Consider the following 19,788-nt stretch of genomic DNA (forward strand, 5'->3'; position numbering starts at 1 on the left):
GACGAGAAGGCCATGGTTTTAAGCACCCTCCCATCAGCGCACCAATTAGTCCGGCACGGCCCACCTGTACAGCTCCACCTAGAGGCGATACAGAGACAATGCAGGCCAGGGAGAGACACACCCAGCACGGCATAGCCGGGCGTGACAAACGGCACCAACTTCATAGGAGCAGAAAGAGAGCTGAGGGAGGCTGTTGCTGCTTTGAATCATGTTCAAATTCAAGGAACCCTTTCTCAGGTCGGAATTCGCTGGACCTTCAATCCACCAGCAGGCTCACACCATGGAGGCGTGTGGGAGCGAATGATTCGCCTGGTGAGAAGGGTTCTCAGCTCTGTGCTACGCCAGCAGAGTTTGGATGATGATGGGCTGCATACGGTACTCTGTGAAGTGGAAGCCATTTTGAATGATCGTCCAATCACCCAGCTCTCTGATAATCCAAATGATTTGGAGCCACTCACTCCTAATCACCTTCTACTTATGAAGGGTAAACCAGCTTTGCCACCTGGAGTGTTCGGGCCTCATGATCAGTATGTGAAAAGACCATGGAGACAGGTTCAGTATATCTCGGACCTTTTCTGGAAAAGATGGGTAAGAGAATATCTGCCCTTACTGCAAGAGAGACAAAAGCGGAATCGGAAGGGAAAGAAGTTTGAGCACAGGAGACATTGTGGTAATTATGGATTCTTGGCCATTGGGCATGGTGCTTGAGGTCTTTCCAGACAAACAAGGTCATGTACGTTCTGTGAGGCTACAAACCAAGTCCAGTGTAATTGAAAGGCCTGTAAGGAAACTGTGTGTGGTGCATGAAGCTTAACTTGTCTGTATGAAACTTGATTGTTGTTGGGTTTATTGCAACATTCTTGGTGCTTTGTTGTGTTTCATTTGAATTGTTATGTCTGCCTGCCATTAACAAATAGGGGCCGGTATGTAGCAGCCAAATATGTTGCTGTGGTGGACATGTCATGTCTCAAGGTGCCACAAGGTGTCGCTGTGTATCTGTGTGGGTATCGGGTATATAGGTAGGAACCCTACTGTTGTGGTTAGGTGTTGACCCCGGAAGGGCAAAAGGTTTTTGACCGTTCCACCGTGGAGGTGTGTTTGCCATGCTGTTTTTACGTTAAATAAATGGATTACATTCCGAAGCAAGGACAATGCTTGGGGCTCTTCTTAACGGTAACAAAGACACTAAAGACGTGTCAACCAGGTCATTCCAGGGCCTAACATCTCAGTAGATTGGCGGTAGGCCAATCTTCTATAACAAGGGCGGTTGAAACATGTTGCAATAATAACCATGTTATTCTGAGTGTGATTCAGATCACAGCTAATTCTGATTAAATACAATATACGCATATATTTTGCCAAAACTTTTATTATGTAATTACAAAATGGCCACAGTAATCAGGATATTAATCCAAATTAGTGACTAGTGAGAAGATTTCACAGGATTTACTCGGCAGCCTCCTTGCCCTGAAAAAGAGAAATTGAGGAATGAAATGAAATTGAGTATGGACACATGATGGCTTATAATAATACATTGGAATATGGTAAATTAGATTTACCTTTCCAGCATCACGGCTCTTTGCTCTCATCTTGTTGACCTGGGATTCAGCAATGTCAGCACGCTCCTCAGCCTCCTCCAGCTCATGCTGAACCTTCCTCAACTTAGACAGGTGAGAGTTGGATTGCTCCTCCTAATAATGAGCAAATATGTTTGATGAGGCTTCTTTTTTGAAGCATACCAATATGTATTGTGTATTTGAAGATTCATTGAGGCTACAGGTGGTAGCAATTATTTTTGAAAGCCTAATTTGAAAACACTGGACAAAGAGGAATATGAGTTGCAAAATATTTTGGTGTTCATCCCTTTTATTGCACTCATTACAACGGATGATGGTGTTTGGATGAACACTGCAAAGTGTATCTTTATTATTTTTTTTGTCCATTGTTTTCAAATTAAACTTAAAATAACTATCTTTTTTTATAAATATGGCAAGGCATTTTACCACATCGACAACAAAACAAAATTACTTACAGCCTCCTCAGACTGCCTCTTATAGGCTTTGACCTTCAGCTGCAGCTTGTCAACCAGGTCCTGCAGTCTGCTGCCATTTTTCTTGTCCTCCTCAGTCTTAAAAGAAAAACAATTTGTAAGTTATTGTCCTTGAGTTAGATGCTGTCCAGAAGTGGATAACAAAACTGTGTACCTGGTAGGTGAGCTCCTTCACTCTCCTCTCGTATTTCCGGACTCCCTTGATGGCATCAGCACCACGTCTCTGTTCAGCCTCAATCTCATTTTCCAGCTCACGAACCTTTACATGAGTAAAGATTTAATTTAAGACAATGTCTTCTGAGTAATGTTTTAATTTAAGACAATGTCTTCAGAAGACAATGTCTTCTGTGTTTTTCTCACCCAAGTTAAGTCACTTACCCTGGACTCCAGTTTCTGAAGTTGTTTCTTGCCACCTTTCATGGCCAAATTCTCTGCCTCATCCAGGCGGTGCTGCAGATCCTTCACAGTCACCTCCAGGTTCTTCTTCATCCTCTCCAGATGAGAACTGGTGTCCTGCTCCTTCTTCAGCTCCTCTGCCATCATGGCAGCCTGAATAATGTGACATAGTGTTTTAGATCACACTAGCTACATACAGTATTTAGCTAATCATTTACTTACAGTACTTAAGTTCAAAATAAAACATAGCTTACATCAGTGATGGCTTTCTTGGCCTTGTCCTCAGCATTTCTAGCCTCCTGGACAATATCATCAACCTCACCTTGGACTTGAACCAAGTCAGACTCAAGCTTCTTCTTGGTGTTAATCAGACTTGTGTTCTAAAAAACACAAACCATCATGTCAGTTATAATCAACATAATTAATATAAACTGACATGCGTACATTTTGAGTACATTAATTTTTTTGGAACATCTTTCTCTCTACCTGGGAGTGCAGGAGGCCAACACGCTCACTAGCATCAACCAGCTCTTGTTCAGCCACTTTGCGGCCTCTCTCTGTCTGCTCCAGGGCAACTCTGAGCTCCTCAATCTCAGACACCATCAGGGTGTTCCTGCGCTCCACCATGGCAACCTGCTCCTTCATGTCTTCCTGTCCTCTGACAGCATCATCAAGGTGCAGTTGGGCATCCTAAAAGAAATACATGCAATGACAAAAGATGTGTCATGCTATCAAGAGACAGATTGGAAGACATCATATAGTATTGATTTGATTTAAGAACATACTTGTTACTATTAACCGAATAGTATTGATGGAAAGATTAAATCAAACATATTTTACTGTATATCTGACCTTGAGTTGACCCTGAATATTTCTCAGTTGTTTCTGGGACTCAGAAGCTTGGCGGTTAGCATGGCTCAGCTGAATCTCCATCTCATTGAGGTCTCCCTCCATCTTCTTCTTGATTCTCAGGGCATCATTTCTGCTCCTGACCTCAGAGTCCAGAGTACTCTGCATGGAGTCGGCTACTCTCTGGGCGTTCCTCTTGATCTGCTCCATCTCCTCATCCTTCTCTGCAAGCTTCCTGTCAACCTCACCCTTGATCTGGTTGAGTTCAAGTTGGACACGAAGAATCTTGGACTCCTCATGCTCAAGAGTTCCCTAAAAAAGAAAGTGAAGAATTTTCTAATATAAAAAACACATCTTAATTTCTGTTTCTCACTGTATAGAAGAGCCTGCAGGAATTGTTTTTACCTCAGCCTCTTCCAGGGCTGTTTGGATCTCAGACTTCTCAGTCTCAACAGTCTTCTTGGCCTTCTCCAACTCATGGATGCTTTTTCCAGTCTCACCAAGCTGCTCAGTCAGGTCAGAGATCTCCTCTGCAAATATGCAGTTATATTAAAGACAACATATTCTGGAAGATTTAAAATATTTTTTGAGTGGGGTATGTATTGGGTTATTTTCACGTACGTTGCAAATTCTTGCTCTCCCTCTTCAGGGTCTCAAGGTGGTCTAGAGACTCCTCATAGGAGTTCTTCATCTTGAACAGCTCAGTGCTGAGACTACGAGCCTCTTTCTGGGCACCCTCCAACTCTGCTTGACCCTCTTCATACTTCTGCTTCCATTCTGCTAGGACCTTTAAGAAATATATTTTGTATGAGGCTTAAACTTATTCAAATTTGACCTACATTTCAAATTGGAATTAAGTTTTGAAGGTATTACCTTGTCAAAGTTTCTTTGCTTCTTATCAAGATTGGCAGCTAGAGCATTGGCTCTCTCCACATCAATCATTAGGTCCTCAACCTCACCCTGGAGTCTCTGCTTAGTCTTATCCAGAGAAGCACATTTGGAGTTGACAGCCTCAATTTGCTCCTCAGCCTCCTGGAGACGTTGGGCAAGCTTTTTTCTGAAGGAAAAAACACCAGATTTATGTATGCCAGAAAATGGAAGGTGTTAGTGGACAAAATCCATATCCAAATGACGCTTTTGTATTAGCAAATTACACTTTAGCACATACTTGGACTCCTCAAGCTCCTCAGTGCGCTGGATGGCATCAGTTTCATACTTGGTCCTCCACTGAGCAACCTCGCTGTTGGCCTTGGACATGCCACGTTGAAGCTCAGCCTTTGCTTCCTGCTCCTCCTCAAACTGCTCCCTTAGGAGGTCACAGTCGTGACGTGATGACTGAACAGCATGAGCCAGGGCATTCTTGGCCTGTTTGTTAACAAGTAAGGGTGTTTATAAAGCATTCCCCAAAATGTGACTTGATGTAAAAATGTAATACAATTTCTTTATTTCATGCACAGGTATTAGTACCTTGACTTCCTCCTCATTCAGTCTCTTTAGTTCCTCAACTTGCTGAGTGAAGGCCTGCTTGCTTCTAGTCAGCTGAGACACAAGAGCATCTTTCTCCTCAACCAGGCGGCCAAGCTCACCATTTTCTGTCTGAAGTCGTGCTTTCTGAGCACTGAGGTCATTGACTTGACGGGCACCCTCATCACTCTTGGCCTTGGTTTCACTAAGTTGGTCCTCAAGGGTGCGGCACATCTTCTCTAGATTGCCCTGTTAATGAAAATGTCAATTAGTAGCAAAAAATATTTCAAATTATTGTTAATTGATTTGTTTACAAGATAACTGAGGGTAATCATTTCACCAACCTTAGCTTTAGCAACAGCCTCCATATTGCTGGAGAGATCATCAATCTCCATCTTAAACTCACTCTTCTCCTTCTCAAGCTTCTGCTTGACACGTTGGAGGTTGTCAATCTGCTCTCCCAGCTCAGCGACGCTGTCAGCCTGCTTCTTGCGGAGAGCTGCCGCAGTGGCTTCATGCTGCAGGGTGGACTCCTCAAGGTCACGTCGCAGCTTCTGGAACTCAGCCTCACGCTTTTTGTTCATCTCAATCTGAGCAGCAGTGGCACCACCAGCTTCCTCAAGCCTTTCACTAATCTCTTCAAGTTCCCTGGAGAGATCAGCTCTCTGCTTCTCAACCTTGGCACGAGCTGCACGCTCAGCCTCAATCTCTTCCTCCAGTTCCTCAATGCGGGCCTATTGGAAAACAATATGTAAGTAAGAAAAAAAAACTGTAAAAAGGCTCAGAATAGAGTTGATAGATAACAATTAAACCTGAAGCTCCTTGATCTTCTTCTGCAGCTGAGCACCAAGTGACTGTTCATCTTCAATCTTACTAAGAAGTTGACTTGTTTCAAAGTCCTTCCTGATTGAAAACAGATTGAAGAAAAGTAAGAATGATTCTCAAGTTGGCTGCATACATGGAAATTAAACAGCGATATGTTGTAATAGATAATGCATTTACTTCTTTATCTTCTCTTCAGATTGCTGCTTGTCATTCTCCAGATCCATGATGTTCTCCTGGGCCAGCTTCAGGTCACCCTCAAGCTTTCGTTTGGCTCTCTCAAGGTCCATACGGAGTTTCTTTTCTTGCTCCAGAGAACCCTCAAGCTGCCAGTTTGAAGTGTGAGGTGAGTTTGTGGTTAAGGGTCAAATTTGGATTGAGAAGTTGTGAAATGTTGATTTTTGTACTTACATCATCCACTTGCTGTTCAAGCTTAGTCTTGGATTTGGTCAGAGTGTTGACTTTGTCTTCTTCTGCTTGAAGATCATCAAGAGTCTGCTGGTGGGCCTCTTGCAGGGCCTTCTTTTCCTTTGTCAGCTTAGCAATGGACTCATCCTGAGAGGCCATCTCTTCAGTTAGGTTCTTGACCTGCACAGAGAAAGATTAACATTAGACAGTGTAACTTGTATGCTTTATGTTTTTATAGATTACATCGGTCAGCCCTTTATAATTCCCAACCTTATTCTCAGTGGCATGTTTCTCCTTCTCCACTTTGGCCAAGGTCAGCTCCAGATCGTCAATGTCCTTCTTGAGCTCAGAGCACTCATCCTCCAGTTTCCTCTTCTTGGCAGTCAGCTCAGCATTGATTTCCTCTTCATCCTCCAGTCTCTCGGTTGTTTCTTTGAGCTTGGCCTCAAGCTGGATCTTACTTTTGATAAGACCCTCACACCTCTCCTCAGCATCATTGAGACCCTCAGATCCCTATTGTAAACATACGATAGAAGCATGACATTAGATGTTTTTGAGAACATAATGCTGAGACAGGGTAGTGCTATGAATGTTGAAATTGTGCAGTATACACTTACGGATGCCACTTGCAGTGCCAGGTCATTCCTCTCTTGCACCAAAGCCACCATCTTCTCCTCCAGCTCCTTCTTCCTGGCCTCTGTCTTGGCATGGTCCACTTTGAGTTTCTCATAGTTCTCTTTCAGATTGGCCAGCTCTTTTTCAGTTTCAGCACTCTTCAGCAGAGGTTTGATCTTGTAGTACACCTTCATCCAAGGCCAAGTCTTGACATTCATGAATGAGCGTATATTGTACTGGATGGTGAAGATAGCCTCTCTACACAAGAAGAGTGGTGAAATGTATCCGTATGATTATATGATACGTGTAGAAAGAATGGGTCACACACGCTACAAGAGAAAGCGACAACTCCACCAACTTGCCTTTGAGTGGGGAGGTGATTCGCGAGTGATTGACGGCTAACGATTGCTACGTGCTAGGTGGCTGACCGATAGCTCGTACATAACTTCAGATATATTTTTTTGTTACAAAACCTGGCTTTTTGGATTTTAAAGTTCATATTCCTCACTAGAAGTAGCAAAATATAAGGCAACAAACCCTGAACTTACTTGTTAGTACAGAAATACTGCCTTCGATTAGTTAGCTCCGCCATCTTGGATAAAAAAATTCAATTTACTTTGGCAGTCGCTTTGTCGCTTCGCTCAACATTTGCATAAAATAGCCTGCTTGTCTATTTTAGCCCGGCCTTGCTCGCGATAGCGGCAAGCTTGTCACTTGTCTCTGGCAAAAGTCTACTCCCATTGAAAATGAACGGCAGCCTGTCGTTTTGTCGCTGTCTCTTGTAGCGTGTGTGACTGCAGGGTTAGGCCTTAATAGGTCATTAATTTACATAGTATGGATGCTAAGTTATACTTTTGGTATTAATATGCAAAAAGTGGTCATTAGGTGCCATGTCCGATATTTACAGAATGATGTGATGATATTATGATAACAGGTATAGTTTTCCTGTACGTATTATGTGCTTCACAGTTCTACCTTGGTTGGACTACTTAATTTCAGTCTGCCTCCAAAATGTTTCTGTAGGCTATGAACTAAGACATCATTGGCCTACTTCAGACAGAAAGTAGTCAAATAGTTTAGTGGTTTGATTGATAAATTAAACATGTCTATGAATTCAAACTCTTGTTTGGATGCAGTGCTTTGTTCCATATATGATGCGCCACAGCAGCTGAAACAGTTATTGTCTGGAAGACCTTTTTGATATCGTTACATGTCCACAATGACATCAAGACAATGCTTAATGTTTTATGCATTATCAATTTAAAGGGTTACAGACATGGACTGTACAATTAATACTACTCATACTATAGCATTCTTTCAAGCTTCTGAGTTCTTTTTATATACACATTTACCTCCTTTCCATCATCTTCACAAACTCCCTCCTCATCAGGTATGCACGGCAGAGAGCCTGAGTCATTGTGACCAAGGTTGCCAGTTTCTCATCTCGCAACTCCTCAAGGGTACCCAACAGACCAGCTTTGAAGAACACCTAAAGAAAAGAAAATACAATGAACAATGAGAAAAAAAAAATCAAGATGAATTTGACACCGAAAAGCCATGCTCTAGAGTGCTTGAAATCTACCTTTGTGTGTCCAAACTTGTATTGTGTGTGATCAACATCAATGGATCCCAAGAGCTTCTCAGCAGCCTTCTTGTTATCAATGAACTGACCATCAGGGATTACACTGGCATTCAGCACTTTGTATCTAAACAGAATAAATAAATGCCCATTATTATTTCCGCTCTAAATGCAGTAGTGAATATGTGTAATACTTCATTGGCTTTCTCGGTTCACCTCTGCTTGAAGTCACCGTAGAGGATTCTGCTTGGGAAACCCTTTCTGCAGATTCTGATACCCTCCAGCACACCATTGCACCTGAGCTGATGGATAACCAGGAAGTTCTGCATATAACCTGCATGTTAAATAGAGGTCATGAGATCTCATATTCTCAATGTAATAGATGAATAATGCATATATCTTCATTGACTGCCAAACACTCTTTACCTGGTTTCTTAATTTCATTTGGAATCAGACAACGCACAAAGTGAGGATGGGTGCTCCTCAAGTTGGTCATCAGCTTGCCCAAGTTCTCCTGTTGAGATAAGAATGTAATCAATACCCCACCGTTATAGGATGATTGATTTGTTTGTTATTGGTTTAATGTACATACCCTGAACTGCGATGACACAGTCTGCATGGAGCCACCCTTCTTCTTCTTCTTACCACCACCACCTTGCTCTGGTGACACACAATTTATTCCATAGTTAATAGTTGAGGTTTATATGCAGTATGTATATATATAATTTCATGAACAGGATGTTTTTGCATTAGCGTGTAGCAGGGAAAGAAATTAACTTTTTTGTCCACCTGCCACTGTGGCAGGTAGATTTTAAAATCTACCAGCCACTCAAAATTTTTACCAGCCAATATATATTCAACCGTTCCATAAATTATACTGCCAAGTAGAGATGTAACGGTATGAACATTTAACCCCACGGTTATAGTGACCAAAATGATCACGGTTTTCGGTATTATCGCAGTATTGTGTTCAATAAGAAAGCACTGATAGGCCTACACAAGCTGAAATAGTTTTTAAAAAGTGTGACTGTGTCTATTACATTACAAAAATATAGGCAAAACCTTATTGCCTTAGACTGGATACAGATCATTCAGAGCAGTGGCAATCCTAGTCTCTGCTCAACCCTGCTCAGAAAATGAGCAGTTTCTATTTCATATTTGAATTCACATATTTTGTTAACAATTTATAGCATATGCATAATTACTCAAAATATTCAGTAATTTGACTACTTCATATTGATTACACTTGTCTGTCTTTAATGATATTACAGGGGTGGTGTGTACTGTAGGTCTAATTGAGTGCCTGTCACTTTAAGAAGTACGTGAACATAATTAGGTTTCATTCGGTTTTGGGAAAATCATGCATAGTTCAATAGGCGCGTTCAAGTTGGCTGCGCAGCACAAAAACTGCGCAGCACAAGATGCACGTGGTTAAAAATCTGTCCACGATGGTCTAGATGGGCGTGTTTTCGACTCGGCAGTCGGTATCACATTGCCTCAACTTATCGCGGGAGCAAGGCGTGGCCAGGCGGCTGCTCCGCAAAAGAGCATCCGGTCTGGAGGTACTGCGGAGAGCAGCAGAGCCTAGACCCTGCCTTCATGACATCAGGTCTTTGCCCTAATTGGCTTTTACATCCCTGACGTATGTGCAGGTGTTTAGATGCCGCCTCATATCCACAAGGGTCCGTGCGGGTCCGTGCCTCGTGATTCGTCACGTGGTCAAGTCTGGCCAAGTCTACACTACGGGAAGTAGAGAGTGTACAACTTCATAGCAGCGTTTGTATCCCCTCCCCTGCTGCCACCGGCAGCTCTCGTTGCTGCAAAAGGTCATTTGGAGTTGAACTTGAACACGGCTAATGATACATGTTTTCATTAAATAACGTGAATGTTCAAAAAAACTGAGAAGGTAAGGAAAATATTTCTGGCTTCATAGAAAAGATAAGTGTCTTGCAATGTTAACTTCTATGATTTAGGTAGGTTACCGTGGTAGCCTATGGCATTGTGAGTTGTCCCGTTCACTTTTTCCTTGGTCATGTTTAATTGGCTGGTTGCTTAACTTAGGTACCATGACTCGGAGTTTGGTATACAGTATCTGTTATATCCAATGTATTTCCTAAACGTATTAACCGGTAGCCTCGTTGTAAATGTATTCAGTCAAGATGGTTGTAGGCTATCTAGCTGCCAAGTTAACTGGAAGAGTAGGCTAGGCTCTGACGCAATGATGAGAGCCAATTAACATTCTAAGGCGCTCTGTTCCAGAATGTTTGTTGTGATCGTCCTTATGGCTCTAGTCCTGTCCATCGATGTTGAGGATTAGGCTATTGATACAAGTCGTGTGTTCTTATCTCTGTGGCGACTGCTAATATTCTGATGAAATAAACTACTTGAAATAGAAGTAGTTGCGTACCCGCCACAGTGGCGGGTGTGTTGACTTATTTCACCCGCCAGCGCGCAAAACTACACGCATTTGGCGGGTGGCGGGTGGCTAATTTCCATCCCTGGCGTGTAGGCATGTATAGGTTTTTTCTTACCCTCAACAACAGGTGGGTACAAGACAGGCAGGAGTTTTACTCCCGACTTCTGGTACAGCTGCACAACAGAATCGTTCAGTGGATCCTTGTTCTTGTCCAGCCACCCAGCAACATTGTAGTCCACAGTGCCGGCATAGTGCACCAGGGAGAAGTGGGCCTCAGCACAGCCTTTTTTGGGCTTGGGCTTCTCGAAGGCCTTAGTCTTGCCAAGATGCTGGTCATACAGCTTGTTCTTGAAAGTGGTGTCAGAGGCCTTGGGGAACATGCATTCCTCTTCCAGGATGGCAAAAATTCCCATAGGCTGTTGGAAAAAAATAGTTTAGTTTTATAGTGGATATAATGAAACATTACCAATCTAGCACTTGACTTGTTAGATTGATTGATTAAAACTGACCTTCTCAATGAGCTCAATGCAGGCAGCCAAGTCCATGCCGAAGTCAATGAACTCCCATTCAATACCCTCTTTCTTGTACTCCTCTTGCTCCAGGACGAACATGTGGTGATTGAAGAACTGTTGCAGTTTTTCATTGGTGAAGTTGATGCACAGTTGCTCCATGCTGTTGAACTGTGTTGGAAACATATTAGACATTATTTATGAGTGGCTCAGTTGAATTTTGTCCTTATATAGTACTATGGTAAAAAAAATTTTTTAAAAGTTTGTAACATAAGGAGACACATTTTCAAAATACTTCTATATTTTAATACAATAATTCTGACATGTTTTTAAAAATACAGTAATATAATCCTTACATCGAAAATCTCGAAGCCAGCAATGTCAAGCACACCAATAAAGAACTGCCTTGGCTGTTTGGTGTCCAACATCTGGTTGATACGGATGACCATCCACAAGAACATCCTCTCATAGATGGACTTGGACAAGGCCGAAACTGAGTTATGGACCTGAAACAGAATATTTAAGCAGTGCTCATTCTATGCTCAGAGACCAAAAAGTAAAATGCTTATACGATATTTAGTACACTTTTTAGTGACTAAAATTATACCTGTGGCACAGTCTGACCCTTGGTGACAAACTCATTTCCGACTTTCACTCTTGGGTAACACAGAGCCTTCAGCATGTCAGCAGAGTTCAGGCCAAGGAGGTAAGCGACTTTGTCAGCATCTAAAATCAGTGCAACAGTTTAGCATGTTCCGAAATATATAGCAGTTTAGACAACGTAAGTGAAAGTCTGCATGTATCCCAAAATAACATACATGTACCTTACATTGTTTTGTAAATGTAAATGTCTTGTGGATAAATAGTGTGGATAAATACTATTATATCTCAAGGGAAATTTAGGATATGAAAATACATGAAAATGAGCCTCTTTGACACCAAACCCTTCTCAACTGAAGTTTTAGGGACATTGGAAATGGGCTTCAATGGCCACTTGGCCAGACCTGCAGAGTGGCAGTATAGCAGCAGTGTTACTGCTTGACAATCAGTTATCATAGATTAAATTACCGGAATTGCCACTATCAGTCTGTGTCCTTATTACTGAGAGTGCTATAACCTACCCTCAGTGCCATCAGGCTCAGCCTGCTCCTCACGCTGCTTCTGCTTGAATTTCATGTTGCCATGATGGAGCACAGCACCAGTCAGCTTGTAAATGGTCACTTTCTCCTCTCCGGTGAAACCCAGGATGTCAATGGCATCCTGGAATGATAAATTACTTGATTATTGTAAAGCTTTTTTCAAGAAACTTTAGAGGGGTAAAAAAATGATTTATTGGAGAACTTGCATCTGTGGCATCCAGCTCCTCTTTGTCATCAATGCTGGCTACAGTGATCTGACCCTGACTGCACATTGGGAAGTCATAGGGGTTGGTTGTGATGAGGGACATTTCTGTAGGGGTCAAACATTATTTTATAAATTCAGAGTAACATGTATCGAAGTTTGAACATTTGTTGAAAGTATTCAACTTACCTATCAGCTCAGGCTTGTGGTTAGTCATCATCTGGTAGAAGATGTGGTAGCCCCTCTCATCTGGAAGCTGGAATGTCACTCTGGACTTCTCTAGCAAGTCTTTTTGTGCAGAGAATGTTGTGGATGCATTGTGTTACATTTGTTACATTTAAGGCAACAAAGGCATATTTCTTGAAAGAAAGATTAAATCTACTTACAAGTCTCAATATCAGCACTAGCCAGTTTTCCAGATGTGCCAAAGTGAATTCTGATGAATTTACCCTGTTTGAGATCAAATGTTAACATTACATTTATTCATTTAGTTGATGCTTTAAATCAAAGCAGGCTACACATGAGGAAACCGTATCAGTAATAAACCAAAGAGTTCAAATAAAATGCAATAGATAAAAATAAAATGCAATAGATGGTGTTTAAGTAAAAATAAGATGATGTTTTCCAAAGAGATACTAATAGATATGAAACAAGGCACATGATAAAAGAAAAAAGTTAAAAGCTTAAACCCAAGAAGTTGATTTTATCTCAAAATGACAAAACAGAGGGAAGAGTTTAGATAATAAACTAAACTTACGAAACGTGAAGAGTTGTCATTCCTCACAGTCTTGGCATTACCATAAGACTCCAGCAGGGGGTTAGCAGCAATAATCTGGTCCTCAAGAGAGCCCTGCAAGTCCATATAGGTATATTGTTACTGAAGTTCATTTCTGTTGCTGTATGATAATTAGCTGATAGATATGCAACGCATCCCTGCCTTTAATTTTCCACTGCTGGAAGGTGCAGCCTCTGCTGCCTTCTTCCCACCAGACACTGCAATTGTTGCAAAGTACTGGATGACACGTTTGGTGTTCACAGTCTTGCCAGCACCAGATTCTCCGCTGTATTAAGTAGAAGATATTGCAATTGTTCTATATCACAATTACAAAGTTTTCCAAAAAGGTATATAGAATTTTAAGCTGTTAAAAGTTTTAGCAGTGAATGCATTGACACTTACGTGATCAGGACGGACTGATTCTCCCTGTCTGAGAGGCAAATTAGAGATTTACATGAATAATTATTTTTACATTAATGAATCAATATATGATATAGGCTATTATTCAGTGTTGGCTTTAAAACTGAAAGCATACCTTGGAGCATGAACTGATATGCGTTGTCAGAGACAGAGAAGATGTGGGGTGGGGCCTCTACACGCTTCTTGCCTCTGTAAGCATTTACCACCTCTGGGTCGTACACTGGGAGCCACTTGTAGGGGTTCACAGTGACACAGAAAAGTCCAGAGTAGGTCTAGAATGAAGATATAAAGAAGATTGGTTTTCCAGCTTTTTTTTTTTTTTCCCATATCCTGAATTTGGTCAAAAGTGTAATGCTTACGTAGATCATCCATGCTGCATAACGCTCTTTGAGGTTATACAGGACAGAGGCTTCATTGAGGTGGGTCATCATGGCCATGTCCTCAATTTTGTCAAACTTGGGAGGATTCATGGGGAAGGCTTCATCTTCCTTTACTGTCCTTTCCTAAAACCAAAGTAGAGAACAGATTTAACGAGATGCATTCAGGAAACGTTCTGTGAAAATGTCTTCTTAACAGCTTTGCTAAAGTACCTCTTTGGTTTCAAGCACTTCAACAACGGCTTTACCGCCTTCCTTCTTTTTGATTGTACCCTTGACGTACAACTCCTCTTTGTCAACCACATAGCAAGCACTCTTTGCATCAAAGGGCTTGCTTTGGGCCTCAAGTCTCTCCTTCTCAGGCTTACGAAGGTAGATGGCAGCCTTGCCAAACGCGGCCATTTCACCGTCCCCCATGGTTGCTGGTTACTGCATTAATCATAAACATGAAGAGCAGACAATTTCAACATAACATACTTTATATAAAATCAGACACGCACAGACATAGTACTGCAAATAAAGCAGTTGGCAATCATTAGGGGACAAAACATGAAAAGCTTATCAATGTCCTGTATAGAGAATACTCAAACTGTACAATTTTTTGAAAAAGTAAAATACCAAAGGTCTTCTGATATCTAAATAATAATGGAACCAATTTTATTCTTTTACTGTAAATTTATTTACTGGGGGAGCATGCCCCCAGACACACCTAGCTTAGCTGTTACCAACTTTCCCCCTAGTACTGTGTAGAAGCTCACTTTATTCAATTAGAAAAAGGAATTACGCAACTGGAATGACTATGACCTTTGTTTGAACACGATAAGGTTGTGTTTCATTCAAAACTACATTGTTGTGGCCCCAGCAGTGGCGCGACGTTCGATTCCCGCCCCGTGGTCCTTTCCGGATCCCACCCCAACGCTCTCTCCCACTCACTTCCTGTCTCTCTCCACTATCCTATCATTAAAGGCATAACCCCCCCCCCCCCCCCCCAAGATTGTTTTAATATGGTTTGATAAATTGGACACTGGACAGCCCTGATTTTTCCGTCTTGATATTTCATTGTGTTCCAATGAGCCTTTGCAAGAACACTGAGATACTGTAATCATGCTGCTAACAGTGTTGGCAAAAGTTTCCACATGGGTTTCTTAAAGAGGGTTATGCTTAGAGACCAGTAGAATTTGGAGCCAAGTTGTTTCTGTTATGCTTTGAGAGGAGTCACACTATGTTCCCACCATGAATGTGTTAGCATGCAGAAAATATCAGTGTTTACATGACTCATGGTTCCAACCTCAGTGAATGTTTCTGAATACGGTGTCACAACATATTCAGTGTGATTCATTTTATGACGTCATTTAGGTCTGAAATATCAATTTATCCTCTCTTTAACATTGATGTCGTACTACTAACTACATCTGAATGCCTACATGCCACCTGTATAACACAATCACGTTGAAATCTTATGAATATTTTATGTTGGCCTAATCAAATTGGGTTATGAAAAGAATCAATTATGTAAATCGAAAGAGAAATGCTGGTCTAATTCTAGACATGTCATGCATTTGTAACCAATATACATGATCGAATCAAGTAAATTCAGTGTTTTCTTTTTTTCAGTGAAGAAGTTTTGCTTTACAGTATAAATGTACCTTACCTTTTCCTCCCAAAACCAGATGAAATTTCCACAGTTGCTAAAGTTATCTAAAAATGATGAAACATACCAAGTCAATCATTTTAGTAAAGGAAAACATGTTATTTAGTAGGCTTAAGTTCATTAGTTACATGCTTTTATAGAGGAAGAGCTTCAGTTTTCCAGGACTTGGAGCAATCTCCTCTCTGTCTGTCTGTGAACGTAATGAAAAACTTACTGTGCACTGGAACCCCCCTGCAGTCCTCCCCTACGGCCAGCAGGTCCTTATATTGGCTGCATTTTGTCAACTAAGCAGAACTCTAATAAGGCAAGGTATATTTGATTGATGTTTGTGGATCTATTTAAACATTACCTCAATTTCACTGTCATATACAGTAGGCTACAACAGTCAAGTAGGTTCTTATAGGTGTCTAAGTAAGGGCAATTGCAATATGTTTTTGAAATAATTGTATGTCCATTTTAACCGATGAATTCATGTTATACATTAGGATTTAATAAAATATGTATATTCTAAAAAATAAACTGGAGATGCACGTTATGGTGATAATCTGTGGCTAGGTTTAATGAGCAGAAAAAAACAGGAATACTAAGTTAATAAAAGGAACACATTGAGCAGTGCTTTCCATGTTTTTACTATCAACATAAAATAGTTCAATTGGCATACTGTATATGTTGATGTCATTATAATACAAAAATACATGTATCATAATCATCATGTAATCATATCATATCATAATTATAGTGCAATGCCCCATAAATGCATTTTTGCTGTTTGATTTGTAGGATCCCTGAAATAAATCACCTGTAATTCATACAGCTTTTAAATGTTAATGTGCTGCATTCTATATGTATTCTATATTTATTTCATGGCAGTGTTCCAGAAGCAAAGAGCACAGCAGTTTTATTACTGGTGTTAAGTGACCGGTTTATTGTAAACTCTGTAGATATAAGTGCAAAGTAGATACTACTGTGAAGAAATTAAAGCCTAAAAGTAGGTATCAAAAGTGATAAGAAACAATTATTTCCTCTGTATTCTTCTTTAATGTTGTGAAACTATTTTAATAATTGATACCCTTTTCCAGGCTGTGTTGGCCTTTTAGGGTGGGTTTTTTTTATGGTGGCTCTTCAAGTATTTGGAACCAGCCTCCTTCTCCATAGCTGAAACACCATGCTGTCATATTTATTATGAGACTGGTATGTTCCGTTCAGTTTAAAGGCACCACTGATTTGATCTGCCACATGTTTTCTGAACTATTTCAGCTTACACTGCAAAACATTAAAATATATTTGTAAACCTCTATTTACAGTTTTTGCCCGTTGCTTGAACACTATAGACCCATGCCTAGACTAAAGTAACACAACTTGAAGTTTTGTTGCCATATCTCAAACACATGTACCAATACCTTAAACAAAAGTGCTGCTTTGCACTCTAGTTGCAATTCTGCAACACACTTACTCCTTTATGCGACACACTTGGTCCTGCATACTACTCTCTACTGTATGTCATACAGAAGACAATTCATTCAAAAATGAAATCTCAAAGTACCATTTGTTAAACACATGTATCCAAAATACAAAACACATCGGGTAATTGCAACCTCTCAAATACACACCTGAACGCACTTACTTGCAAAACTGAACACCAATCAGTCATCTACAAAAAGCCCTCAGTTTAGCCATTGTAAATGGTAATGTGAATGGTATATACATGTATCCCAGTGTTGTGTCTTTGTTTACTTGTGTGTAGAGTTTTGGCACAAAGAGTTTTGCAAAATGTATTCAAGCAAGGTGTTTTATATAAAGTAGACTAGTGTGTTGCTCCTGATCTGAAAGTGTGAGTGAAAGTGTGCAAGTGTATTTCATTTTGTCACCAGAGTTACATTTTGACAAAGGATTGTTAGGTTTTGATAGCAGAGTTTAGGTACTGATAGTAGAGTTTCAATTTTACATAGATGTGAAAGGTATATTTCCTAGTGTTGTGTTATGTTTACTTGTGTGTAGAGTTTTGGCACAGTGAGCGAAGTTTTGCAAAAAAAGTGTTCAAGCAACGGACAAACACTGTAACCAGGAAAAGTCCCATTGAGTTACAATAACTCTTCTTCCAGGGAGTCCTGGGATAGACTGGTGGCAAGAAGTTTGAAAATATACATGAAAAAAAGGACAAAGGTTAGGCCTATATTACAATTAGTGAAAAAGTTAGTGCACATCCCAGGTCAAGGTGCAGAACAACGGTAAATCATAAAAAATGGAAAAAGGTTTGCACACTTGAAAAATCCTTCTTCTTAGTTTTCTTTTCTTTTCTTTACTTTAGCACAGAATGACGTTTCGACCGTGTGGTCTTCATCAGATTCCTAATTTAGCTCCACTTACCCCATGTTGTTGTGTTTTTTGTGGCATAGCCAATGTTCATAATCCAACGTTATCATGTGTTTCTCTATGGCAAGGACCCTTCATAATACGGTTTTGAGATCCTAGCAAACTCCTGTATGGTATCCAACTCGAGACTCATATTGCATCCAAATTTGTTTGACAAATAAACACTTTTTGCCTTGCCTTTGCACTTTTGCCTTTAACTTAGCTTATGACCAGTCGTTTGTGAGTCAGTGCTATGTAGTAAAAAGTTATCATAGAGAATCATCATGTGTGCACGTCATGTGTGCTATCGCACAAACAAGTCAGGTCAGATCAGCTCGTGCCACAAATCGGGAGCACAAAAAGTGTCAAAAAGTCATTTTTCATCACTAAATAAAAATCGCCATTTATTTCTGTAGGGCACACACCACATATTTCTGTAAATTGCTCAGCCCCAAAGTATCCCTCCACCATGGTTCTTAAATTGCCATGTACAGGGCAGTCAGGCCTACACAAACATGACAGTCATGTCGAATTGTCATTTGTATTTGTATAATCTGTATACTGTATGCTTTTTGTATTTTTATTAATTAAAAAATCTAAATAAAATCAATGCAAATTAATACATGATATTGTGGCAGAACTGGGTAGCCTAGACTGTGCTGAAAAAAACAATATGTAGCATGTGTGAATGGCACTTACAATGACCAGGATAAATGCTTCTAACGTAGTGAAGGTAGTGAAAATGACCTTAAAGGGATAATCCGGAGTGAAATGCACTTTAGATCAATTTTCCGGACTATTGGGGGTACATACGTTGAGTTGACACCAAAATCATGTCATTCGGATGTATTTTGAGAAAGTTCGAGCTCACCGTTTTTAGCCAAAACTCGTTAGCCTGGAAGTGACCGGGGCGTGTCCTTTCGCCGCTACAAAACGCTATTTTTATACCTCTTCTACTGTTCCAAACAACACTACACTTACGTGGTAGTGAGTAGAGGGTCTCTTAAGCCAAACCGAAGTATCCCCACGTCTTTATGTGGTCGGATAGAGAGTCCAGAATGAATTTAATCGAGTCCGTATCTTTCCGGAAATGTTAGTAAAGTGTTGTTAAAACGTTGCCAGCTGCAGCATTGACATTTCCGGAAAGGCAGAAGTAGAAGAAGAAGAGGTATAAAATAGCGTTTTGTAGCGGCAAAAGGACTTGCCCCGGTCACTTTAATGTTACTATACCATATCAGTTTGTATGAGGCGGTGGGCACAAGATGATGCCCGTACGCCACCCACAGTTTTTACCCACATAAACTATACATTTTCAGAAAGGTGATGAAATAGGGATGCCATTTCACCCCCATGTTGAGGGGGCACAAGGCTTAGTTTTCTCAGCTCAACTACTTTAATGTTACTATACCATACCAATGTGTATGAGGCGGTTGGCACAAGATCATGCCCGTACGCCACCCGGACGTTTTTACCCACATAAATTATACATTTTCAGAAAGGTGATGAAATAGATGTCATTTCACCCCCTTGTTGAGGGGGCACAAGACTTAGTTGTCTCAGCTCAACTACTGTTACTATACCATACCAGTGTGTATGAGGCGGTTGGCACAAGATCATGCCCGTACGCCACCCGGACGTTTTAACCCACATAAATTATACATTTTCAGAAAGGTGATGAAATAGGGATGCCATTTCACCCCCATGTTGAGGGGGCACAAGGCTTAGTTTTCTCAGCTCAACTATTTTAATGTTACTATACCATAC

General features: G+C 40.7%; 1 protein-coding gene across 1 annotated transcript; it reads right to left on the bottom strand.

The window, feature by feature from the left end:
- Nucleotides 1–1,387: 1,387 nt before the first annotated feature.
- Nucleotides 1,388–14,446, bottom strand: LOC134100327 (myosin heavy chain, fast skeletal muscle-like). Its single transcript, XM_062553456.1, has 38 exons — nt 14,235–14,446; nt 14,004–14,147; nt 13,760–13,916; nt 13,627–13,654; nt 13,387–13,510; nt 13,207–13,299; nt 12,836–12,899; nt 12,639–12,737; nt 12,454–12,557; nt 12,230–12,368; nt 11,716–11,834; nt 11,465–11,614; nt 11,109–11,279; nt 10,715–11,015; nt 8,776–8,843; nt 8,610–8,697; nt 8,400–8,517; nt 8,187–8,310; nt 7,957–8,093; nt 6,607–6,862; nt 6,260–6,502; nt 5,993–6,169; nt 5,762–5,907; nt 5,572–5,662; nt 5,104–5,493; nt 4,763–5,008; nt 4,464–4,660; nt 4,169–4,352; nt 3,917–4,082; nt 3,701–3,825; nt 3,299–3,607; nt 2,933–3,136; nt 2,701–2,826; nt 2,429–2,599; nt 2,205–2,309; nt 2,033–2,128; nt 1,560–1,691; nt 1,388–1,467 (listed from the first exon to the last, which is right to left on the bottom strand). Exons 1-38 carry the CDS (start codon nt 14,436–14,438, stop codon nt 1,447–1,449), a joined length of 5,817 nt encoding a protein of 1,938 aa, XP_062409440.1. The 5' UTR covers nt 14,439–14,446; the 3' UTR covers nt 1,388–1,446.
- Nucleotides 14,447–19,788: the final 5,342 nt, after the last annotated feature.

This window comes from Sardina pilchardus, chromosome 14, assembly GCF_963854185.1.
Source record: "Sardina pilchardus chromosome 14, fSarPil1.1, whole genome shotgun sequence".
Lineage (NCBI taxonomy): Eukaryota > Metazoa > Chordata > Actinopteri > Clupeiformes > Clupeidae > Sardina > Sardina pilchardus.